At 38.5% G+C, this 11,552-nt stretch overlaps 1 protein-coding gene across 5 annotated transcripts in view; it reads left to right on the top strand.

Moving 5' to 3' along the window:
• The window catches only part of UBE3D (ubiquitin protein ligase E3D), a 150,883-nt gene that overhangs the window by 112,653 nt on the left and 26,678 nt on the right, over positions 1-11,552 (top strand). The window contains exon 10 of one of the 5 annotated variants that reach the window (XM_034647916.1): positions 5,327-10,761. The exons of 3 other annotated variants lie outside the window; for them this stretch is intronic. In XM_034647916.1, coding sequence (XP_034503807.1) covers positions 5,327-5,347 — 21 coding nt within the window. In that variant the 3' untranslated portion in view covers positions 5,348-10,761. One more of the 5 variants, XM_034647911.1, reaches the window with a different exon arrangement.

Raw genomic sequence — 11,552 nt, 5'->3', positions numbered from 1 at the left:
ACACAAATGTCGTGTACTGCGACGGAGTGGAAGTAATGTAACAGTAGTACACAAATGTCGTGTACTGCGACAGAGTGGAAATAATGTAACAAAAATGGGGAAATGGGAGGAAAAGGGATAGAGAAAGATGAAAATAGAAAAAAAATTTTGAATAGACAATAAGTGGGTGATAAAGAATACTCCCAGCCGAGAGAGAAATGTAATAAGCCAGATGGTGAATAGTTAAATAAAGGACATTTAAAAATTCAAGTACAAAGGTAACCACTAGAACAAAAATAAGAAACTTTCCTAAATATCAATCCATGCCTCTTATAGGGAAAGAAATAGGAGTTATTTTTAAATTCACAGTTATAAAATATGACAGATGTGTGACTAAACATATCACTCCTAACAATAAATGTGAATGGGCTTAATTTACCTATAAAAAGAAAAAGATTTACAATTTGGCTTACAATGTAAAACCCAAGTATACTCTATCAGAGACCTAGCTATAACAGTGAGTCAAATATTCTAAGTAGAAAGGATGGACAAAGGTGGAAATACGTTTGTATTATGTAAATGGAAACAAAAAGGAATGGTAGTGATTCTGATACCAGACAACATAGAATTTAAGCCACAGAACATTAAACACGACAAAGGACACTTTTTAATGCTAAAGGCCACAGTTTACCAACAAAAAAGAGAAGAAAGCCTTTATACCTAGATATTAATAAATTCTCTTATTAAACAACTCCTGGATGGAAGGAGACATATAAATTGAAATTACAGAGTTTTAAAAAAATGACAGTGTAGTCAGTTGTGATCCGCTTCTTCGAGTGAACGTGGTTTTCATGGTTCTTGTGTGTCGTAGCATATGTATCAGTGCTTCAGTCTTTGTTGCTGAATAATATTTTCTTGTATGGATAGATCACATTTTATTTATCCATTCACCAGTTAATGGATATTTGGTTGTCTCTATATTTTTTTACTATTGTGAATAATACTGATGTGAATGATTGGGTAGCTCTCTGGAAAAAGATGAAATTAGATCCATATGTCACACCATATAGAACGACAACCCTAAATTGATTAGGGATGTAAAAGTAACAAATGAAAAATGATAATGGAAAAACTGGTGAAATTTGAATAAGATCTGTAGCTTACTTAATATTGTACAAATATTAATTTCCTGGCTTTGATAATTATCCTGTGGTTATGTAAGATGTTAATATTAGGAGAAGCTGGGTAAGGTGCATATGGGCATGCTCTGTACTTTTTTTGCAACTTTTCTCTAAATTTAAAAATATTTCAAAATAAAAGTTTTAAAATATCAGGTAGCAAACCAAAAAGATAAAGTAAAAATATTCCACACAAGATAGGGGACTAGACCAAGGCTTATCCTTAGAGCCTTAAGAAAGGAAGCATACCAGTGCCAACTAGAGACAAGTGGTGTTAGAGGATGGCTAAGCTCCTTTTGAGAGTTGGGACGGGAGGTAGCTGGTTACAAACCAAGAAGACATCAGACTGAGTACAGTTTACTTTATTACTGTAATATGTAAGATAATATGTAAGCCTTGAGGTATAGGTGGAAATTTTTCATGTATACACCATAATTAATTTTCTTTCAGTTTGACCACCATTTACTTCAGAGCTTTGAAGCTTGTAATGGTGTGAATTCACATTCTGAGGGATGGGAGGATGGATGGAAAAGTGCTGAAGAAGTAAATGTTTTCTCTCTATCTTTTTAAAGATTCCAGTGCCTTCACATCAGTGTTTGAAGAATAGCCGGTGGTGTTGAGGAGCTGGAATCTTAAGAAAATTGGAAATCTTCTGGTTTTTAGTTTTAGAAAGCCCATATCTAGGTCTTTAATTATAATTAAAGACTTAGCAAAAATGATATTTTCTCAAAAAGCAGTGAAGTAACCCTTTTTTCCCAGTCTTAGTTCTGCAATAAAATAGACAGTTCCATTAGGTCAGAGTTTATCTCCATCCGATGTGATCAGGGCCCAGGGTCATGAGGACAAACATGGCTATTGAAAAGCCACTCATTCCTATAAAGTAAGAAAATCCTTAAGAAAGCATTTATTGGTTTGTAGGCTAAATTGGTATCTTATGTTCACCCAAAGAAAGATGTTATTTCTGTGGTTATTTCTGTGGTTATTTCTGATTATGCCATTTCTGGTTTTTATCATATAATCAAGCAGGAATCATAGTAGGCATGGTTTTGTTATTTTGGTTGCCATTTTGTTTTTTTGGAATTATGTTTGAAATAATGCAAAACAGTTAATTAAATGAGATGTTTATAGTCATTATATATAAAGTTCAGACTAGGTTTAGTTATGCAAGGCTTTGTTAAAATAGTGTCTCCACTAGAAAAACCAAATTCATATTACATCACCTAACTTAGAGCTTTTTGTTCCCCCCAAGAACATAATTTACCATATGTACAAAGACTGCTGCTATTTGGATTCCCCTGGATATCTTTATCCAGCATTTTGTCAAAGGAGAAATTGCCTTATGCATAATCTGAAATAATTGAAATAATTGGAAGTATAATGAGAGCCAACATTTAGAAGCTCCCTTGTGTTTCTTTTTACTCTGCAAAATAAAATTATCACTGAATGCATTCATGTTTTAAGATTTAAGCAGACTTGGTAAATGAATCTTGTTTTCTAAATGTGCAGAGGGGCTAATATAAGGTGGTTGGTCTCCCCAAAACAGGTGTTAAAAGGTCTTTTAAAGTTTCCCAGTACATTTGCAAATTTACCATGATGAAGTGGCAATTTGCAATATAGAGCTGATTACAGAAATCAGGATATAGTTGAACTGTATTTTTAGAAATTCATATTATTTCTTGTTCCTCTGCTTTTTATGATATATATAACATCATTAATAATGTTCTCAGATTCCCTGAGAGATTTCTAGTCTTGTTTTGTTTTTAGTGATTGATAGGAATTGGCTTTAAAAAGAAAGTCGTTCATATGTGAGGTTCCCAGGATCCATTTCAGCATCTGACCAAATTTCCCATTCTTAATCACTTTTACATGGATTTCATTCCATTTCTATGTTGAGCAGTTTAGAAGTCACAGTAAAGTCAACTGAAAAGTCTGAAAAACGGCTTGGGTAAAGCACACTGGGATTTCCCTCTTTAGGAAGTATTTTTGAAGTGTCATTGGATGTTTGTTTTATATCCCCTGTTGGGTTGTGTCAGGGGAGAGGTTTATGTCAGTTATAAGATTTCAGACTCTGGAGCCAAAAATATGTGGGTTTGAATACCAGTTCTACCATGTGCTTACAAGTTGTGTGATCTTGGGAAAGTTTCCCCACCTGTAAATGAGAATTTAGTCTCTACTTAGTAGGAACAAAGGACCAACCAGTCAGTGAAATACCAGTTAGTTATTATATTATGTATTTATATACCTATTATATTTTATTTATATTATATTTATCACATTTATGTTATTTATTATATTATTATATTTTTGTAATTTTGTAGGGCATCTACTGTTTCTCCTCATGTTTTAGAGGCTGCTATCATCACTCCTCATATTTTCGGGTTTCTTTGAAACAACAGAATCCACCGTGGCTAGTTTGAGCAGAAGCAGAATTTATTAAAGGGTACCCGGTAGTTACGTGTGCAGCCAGGAACAGAGCCCAGTACGCCAACCAGGTTGTTTAAGGGAAAACATCGCTACGTCACTTATGCAAGGGACCCTACGCTGCTACCCTCAGAAAGTCTGATACTTCCCTCCATGTCACCGTAGGATGGATTCTCCATTATTTTCTCCTCAAGTTACTTACTTACCAAGCAAAGTGCTGAGCAGGACATCTGGTTGGTGGAGTCTGGTCCCATGATGCTGCCCTGGCTTCATGGAAGGCCGGGGAAACAAGTTTTCTGGCCCTGACCTAGGAAAGTAGGACCAATAAAGAAAGAAATTCTTCATACATTTCAAGGGTGTTCAGAAGGTGCCGGGCAGGCAGAAAATATGACAGCACTCCAGGGACATTTTTGTTACAGTAGATTGATTCATAAAGGCTAAAATATATGTAAATTACAAGAAAGGTGACTTTGGTTTATTATTCCTTCTTTAAATCATGTATTTTTTTTAAAGTAGACTTTGTTTTCAGATATAACTGTGTCACTTGCCCTTATCATTCAAATATTTGTCTTTATACATATAGGTATCTTGACTTTGTGGGCCATAATCACAAAAACGAAGCAAGTTAAACCCAAGGGGATAAAAACTCATCTTCCGTACCCCCACACCTCTGCTGACTTTAACATGAGTGCCATCACTAGCCAATCTGTTTCTCTGCATGGAAGTAGTGAAACTATTTCTCTCTTTCATGATGTGGGAACCTGCCAGTTTTTCCTTTCTGATATATATATATATATATATATTTTTTTTTTTTTTTTCCTTTAGACATCCTTCTCTTACCTTACCTACTAACCTGAAAATTAATGTGGCTAAGTTGGGTCTCTGTGAAGAAAATGAGCATGCTACCATGGGGGTGGGGGGAGGTACTGGGATTCAACTAGAAGAAACAGGAGTCTTTTTTTTTTTTTAAGTATTTCTAATTTTAAAAGAAATATATAATGATTGTTGGAAATTTAAAAACTAAAAAATCTAAAAGGAAAATAAATTTCCCCAAGTCATACCTATAGAGTAGCATTTTGGTGTTTTTCCTTCCAGTGTTTTCTCTGCAGGCATGCTTGAGTGTAAGGAGGGCAGTTTTTTTACAAAACCAGAATCGGGTTGTATATAATGTTAAATCCTACTTTCTTCATTTATGTCATAGTTTCCCATATCATTTAATAATAGTGTATATTTATTGAGTATTTACTCTGTGGTAGTCACTCTTCTGAGCCCTTTATATGTAGTAACTCATTTAATCTTTTCAAGAGTCCCTATGATAAGAATATTATCGTCTACATTTCTTACATGAGGAAACTGAGTCACAGAAATATTTTCAAAGTTGTCCTTCCAAAGTAGGTAAGTGGTGATGACTGTGAACTCACGTTCTCCCTGGTATTTATCTGTGGGAGCTCTTTGAGGCCTGGGTTGCAAGTATGTTCCCGCAGAAAGGATTATTTGTGAGGTCCCATAAATAGTATGAATTCTATCCCCAAACATTCCTAAGAGTAGGCTTGTGATTAGGAATTCTCAGAGGTGCCTTTCCCTCCAACCTCCTTGCCAGAATCTGACCAAGGCTGAGGCAGGCAGGTAGCCTCATTCACTGTCTGCCTCTGGACTGCAGAGTGTTTTCCCATTGTTTACCGCAGGGGGTGGCAGGGAAGGAGGGGCAGGTATCTCAACAGCTTCTGATCCAGCGTATTATTTTACAGGGTCCCCGGCTTGTCCTCTGACCCCCAGCATTCCACAGGTTGAAGCTCATGCCCTAGTCCAGACCTTCAAGGGTGAGCAGAGTCCTCTAGGAAACTCTTTCTTTAGCCCTGGCTTACCAGGGCGTTTCAGAATTTCTTCCTGCCTCACAGGATTCGGTTATTCTCCTGACCATTCAACTATGTATTTTAGGTTTAAAAAATATTTATTCATCATTTTTAGTTTTTTATACTGAGAGCTGCTTCTGACCTCAAGTCTACCATATTGGAAGAAAGAGAGTTAGATTTTTTTTTTTTCTAAAAGAGAATGTAAGTTTCAAATTTTATGCGGTAACTTCAGAAGTTTAACTTATAGGTCAACTCAGTTTTCTAGATCGCAATCATGAGCAGAGAAATATATTAAAAAGAAGCAGTAACTACCATTTTGGGTTTCTTAATAGTGTAAAGGGCTCTATGCTAAGTGCTTTGCAGGGATGATCTCATTTAATCCATCACCATTATTCTATAGGATAGATACTGTCATTCCCATAGTAAAGATGAGGACACTGAAGGTTCAGGTGATTTGCCCAAGGTCACACAACTAATAGGTAATTTATAATATTGACCTTGGGTCATCAAGAAAAGGTTAAATTATGCTTGATGAAATCTTTTTAGGCTTGGTGCATTGCTATTTTGAAAGACAGCAAAATGTAATATATCGTAAATTTCCATTTAAATTGTGTTGTTGCAGATCAGCATGCTGTTATCGTATTAAAAAGATAACCATATCAGAGAAATACTGAAAGCAGTTCACCTTGCCTTCCTTACTCCTTTGCCTCCTCTAAGAAAAATTACTCTTAAAATACCTCCCAAGGATTTTTTTTCTGGCTATCAAATCCCAAAACACATTTGTCAGCTTGGATGAGAAGAGAAACTTTGGCCAAGGACGTGAGAGATTAATTGCTAGATGTGGATACCTTTTGTTCCATAATTCATCCCAAAGCACTTCTCTCTCAACTTCAGCCAACCGTTTGGTATTTAGTTCTAGTGTTAATATATACTTCCCTCTATGGAAGTGTTTCTTAGAAATTTAAATGTTTTCCAGTTGAACGTTACTGTTATGAATCAGACTTGGAAAATGTGGAAAATTCCTTAGTACAATAATTTCATGTGGTAGTGTTTGAAGTACTGTTTTCTCAGGTAGTGAGTGTTTTCAGTGAACCTTCTTTTTCATGTGTGACACTGTTTCCTGTCTGCCAGTTAGGGGAGAAATATTGAGACAACAATGTCTGTGTGTTTTTCTCAAGCAACTTTTCATTCCCCTAAAGTAACCAGTCTCTGTCAGTCCAGGAAAATCAAAAAAGATTTCTGGTAAGACACTCTGCCCAAATTCAAAAGTAGGCAGTTTCCCTGGAGTTCTGATTCCCTCTGTGCCAGGCTAGTTCCAGAGACCCATGCATCCTTATGATCGCCCTCCCAGATCTGCTACTTCTAAGGCCAGGCACTAAAAACAGAGCCACCCTTCTGGAACTTACCAACCCACCCCTCCCCTGACTTGCATCCCAGGAAGCCTGCTTTGTCCTTGTGGGGTGGCCCCCTTCCCTCACCTCTGGAAGCTCCAGCCTCAAGGAGGGGTGAGGGAGGCCAGTATTCAAACTCACTGGGGTCTTTCTGCCTTTCCTCTGCATGGGGGAAAGGGAAGGAGAGTGAAAACTCTTGCAGTCATTTGCAAAGGAATCTGTAGCAGCAAAGATGGTACGCTAGTTTATGTCTCATTAAGTCATCCTATTACACCAAACCTTATGTTTCCACAGCACTGTAATTATCTAAGCTAAACTAGGAACCTATTCTGGAAAATGGTTTGGTTTTCTTTTCAACTTTTTCATCGAGTAAATTCAGGTATGTTTCTTAGTACCTCTTGCCATCATTTTCTCATTTGTAAAGTGACTTTAAGAACCTTGTATCTTCACCATAAATCGTGCATATAAGTAGCCTAGAATGCTCAGATTTGTGAAGGGTTCCTGTGACAGTAAGATCAGGACATCAAGGTCTTTTGCTTGCTCTTTCTTTTTACTTCCCTAGGAGAAGGACCAATGAGTATCGTGCTTTCAGGGATTAAAAGATGCCACAAAGGCAGATACAAAACTTGCCAAAACAAAGCAGTTAACTTCCTCTCCTCCTGCCTTTGGTGCTGCCATTTGCACCAAGCCTGCCCTCCTTGCTTTCTTCCCTGTTGAGCTTCTGTAATCTCTCAGGAGAAAGAGGACATTCATTTCCTTATGAGAATTGGAAAGTTCTCCATGTGAAATGTCATTTTCGACATCCTTTAGAAAAGGAGGCTCACGCAGGATTTTTGAGGCAGAAGCTTAGCCTTTCCTTTGTTCTCCGCGTGGCCCCACATACTCCTTCTCTACAGTCAGCCTTAATCTGCAGATTCAGTCTGTAGAAACCGGCTTTTAGTAAGCAGTGTCTGACTTCTAATGAGATGCTGCAAGTGCCGGAAGTGGGGTAGATAAACTCAAAGGTTCCTTCTAAAGTGTAATAATCTAAAACTAAATAAAGTTGGCCTCACGGGGTCTGGCTGAACACGCCCAGGCATTACGTGAATTGTTGCTGCATCCAGAAGGGAGTGTACCTTCCGCTGACTTTCTTCAAGCAGCAGATGGGACCTTGATAAATGTACTTTCCTTATACTGAAGATCAAGTCCATTGTATTTGTTGCTACTTAAAAGTTGTACTTGGAATGTGTGTACTTAAAAGTTGTACTTGGAATGTGTGTAGATGTAGTTTGTAGTCATTTTCTTATAAGAGTACCATTAAATACATCAGATTTGTATCTGCCTTCACCACCAGCACTGAATTTATCCATCGCGATGCTTAAATATCTCGAATTCATCTCAGTGTTCTGCTCATCAGAGCTGAATAAAATAGCTAAACAATTTGCCAGTTAGGAATGTTTTCTGAATGATAAGAACCTTCGGAAACTAAATGTAGTGTATATGTTGTGGTCCTCTATCTCATTATCTTAAAGATACTGTAGTAGTCTTTAAGATGTATTAATATGAAAAGTGGAAAATTATTACATACTTGGATATCAGTAGAATTTCTGCAGAAATGTCTATATACTTTATGAGCTTTGCTATATTTCATAATTGAACAAAGCATCATCATAGGTGTGTTAACACATTTATAGAATCTTGGAAATAACAGGACTGAGGGGTTAGGATCAAAGCCTGGGCTTAGAAATCAGGTAGGTTTGGCGGGAAATCTCTTTGTGTGCTGGCTGTAGGACCTCAGGCAGACGTGCCTCTGAGCCTTTGTTCGTTTATCCATATGTTAATTGTATTATTTACCTTATGGGTATTGTAATGATAAAGCCAGTGAATATATTGAGGAATACTTGGAATATAATACATGCTAAATAAATGGCTGTTGCTTTTATCCCTGAGGCTATTCCTTCTATTTCTAATTTTGAACATCCACTTCTATTACTGTGAGACACATGGCCCCTTATGTCGCAGCCCGGGGCTATGTTATCTGCGTTCCTCTAGTGCCACGAGCTATGTTATACGTTATAGACCTCATATTGGCTGCTTACTGTAAAGGATACCAGAGAAGGCAATAAGATTAACATGTGTGTTTTTGCCACTCCCTGCTCTGGCTGCCACCACTTAGAATGGCTAACAGCTGCTTAAATGTATGTCCAGGGTTTCCAGTGAGATCACAAATTTCTCAAAAACAGGAACATTATCTTAAAAAAAATTTATTTGAGAGAGAGGGAGAGCCGTGTAGGGGTGGTGGGGAGGGGAGAGGGAGAGAGAGAATCCTAAGCAGGCTCCACACCCAGAGCGGAGCCCCACGCGGGGCCTGATCTCATGATCATGACCTGAGCCAAAATCAAGAGTCAGATGCTTAACCAACTCTGCCACCCAGGTGCCCCCATTTTATACTTTGATAATATAATTCGCAATACCCAGAAAGTTGTTGGGTGTAGGCTCAGCTATTCAATGAGAGAATATCTTTGAAAATCCTAAATCTAGGATGTACCATATCGACAAGTAGAAACAGCTACGGTTGTGGAGAGCAGGAGAGGTAAGTTGATCCAGCTGATCTCTCACTATCCCTCCAACCCTGGGGCTCTCCCAGCCTTCGTAAACATGTTAAATGAAAGGCAAAACGCAAAACAAGAGAAGCATCAAACCTCAAATAAAATGTCTTGTGGGATGGCCATTTTTCAATATGGTACTTATTTTTGAAGTCATGTATTTATATGTGAATTGTGTCTAAACTCATACAGGCCCAGGCCGTGATCTCGATGTTTATAACTCAATCTGTAGGAGTGATTGCTTTTGCCAAAATACTCCTGCTAGCTGCTGCTAATGTTATAACTGGTTTTGTGATTTCCTGTAATCTCTTTTGCCATATTATAGCTTAAGGTTAATGCAACACAAACAGCATTATTTAAGCTTGTGTCTTAGGGGCATGAAGTTCTAATTTTGGGTGAAAATGACCAAATATATTGCTTTCTCAGCTTTATTGCTTTTTGCTAGTTCTCATTTTTCCCCACCCCAAGTTATTGAACATTCTATAAAACTTAAAACTACTTGTTTCTAAATATATACTCTCCACTCTTTATTATCTGAGAAAAATGGAGGGGAGAGCTTTTCTCAGGTTATAAAGAAAAAGGGGACAATCCACTTGGGGTTTCTGATATAGCTATAGCAGCACCTAGGCCTTTGGGATGAAGGTCATCCTGTGAGAAGCCAGGAGAAAGAAAAAAGTGATTTCTCTTATCCTTGTGGAGGGGAAGGATGGACTTGGGTTCTTTTTTCCAGCCACTTTCAGTTTCTGTTCCTTATTTTCTTTTCACTAGCAGGCGTTCATGAAGATGTGGGGAAGACAAGAGATACCTTGATTGTTAAACACGGAGGTATAGAACAACAGATACAGTCAGGGGGAGGGGCCTTTGGTGGAATGTTGAAGATTTTTTTTTTTTAATGGGCAGAAGGCCACACCTTTGTTGAAGTATTATAGTAAATATGGTCCAACAGTGGCTTTCTTTCCCCCTACTGCCAGCAGCAGCAGCCTTCCCATCAGCAAATTGAGCAGAACACTAATGTGGAAAGCAGGCATAAAATAAAGCCTCCCTTCAGGAAAGCAAGGTGGGACCACAGAGTTCGCTTTGCCAGCTAGCCTGTCCCTACCCCACATCCTCCATGTCTGCACTGGAAGCATCCCAGCCTGCAGCAGCTTGGAAACCCTGCTCTTACTACTCTTGTCTCCACTGCACTTAGCTTTGTTTTGCTTGCTGATACTTTTGAGACTATGTTAAAGCTTTGGATCTTATTCCAAGAAAAGTGCACATCCGCAAAGCACCTGGGTGGCCCAGTTGGTTAAGCGTCCGACTCTTGATTTCGGCTCAGGGTCATGAGGTCGAGCCCTACATCAGGCTCCACAGTTAGTGGGGAGTCTGCTTGGGATTCTCTCTCTCCTCTACCTCTGCCACTGCCCCTGCATGCGCGCCCTCACTCGTGTTCTCTCTCTCTCAAAATAAAAAAATAAAATCTTTAACAAAAACAACAACAAACATTCTCTCTCTTTCCCCCTCTGCCTCTCCCCTACACCTCTTAAGATTTTGCATGCGATTTCAAGGCATTCATGGACTGCTCACCACCACCACCAGGCGCATAAAGTAAATGGCCCAGGTCCAAACCCCTTTAAAAAGTCAGGCTGAATCCTGTTCACAGTAGAACTAAATACAATTGCAAATGAACAGAGACAACCACCTAAACACACTGTCCCCTAGTCATCTTAAATTTCTCTTGGAATGATACGTGGGAAACCCAGATGCTGGAATGTTCTGGTTCTGCGGCAGTTAGCTGGGTTGCCTTCAGCAAGACATCTAAGACTTCTCTAGGCCTCAGTTTCTCTATCTCTAAAAAGATGGGATTTGACTGAGTTATTTTTGACATCTTTTCCAGCTCTAGTGTTGTGTAATTTTGTGAACCAAATTGAGGCAGACACATGAAATCAATAGTCCTCTCTACAGCGAAGCATCAGTTTTTGTTGCTAGGCTTGGATCATTAAGTCCCTCTTTTTTGGGGCCCAGTTATCCCTACATCCTTATTATTCTCTTCCTCACATTTCCCTCACCTCCATCCTAAGCAAAAAGAAAATTGATTTATCACCTTCCCTTTTGTTGACTCATCACTTCCCTGTGTCAGCTCTCTCTAAACAAGTTGGGCTAGAG

The sequence above is a fragment of the Ailuropoda melanoleuca genome, chromosome 19, assembly GCF_002007445.2.
Source record: "Ailuropoda melanoleuca isolate Jingjing chromosome 19, ASM200744v2, whole genome shotgun sequence".
In the NCBI taxonomy this organism is placed as follows: Eukaryota; Metazoa; Chordata; class Mammalia; order Carnivora; family Ursidae; genus Ailuropoda; species Ailuropoda melanoleuca.
This window is presented reverse-complemented; position numbering and strand designations above follow the sequence as displayed.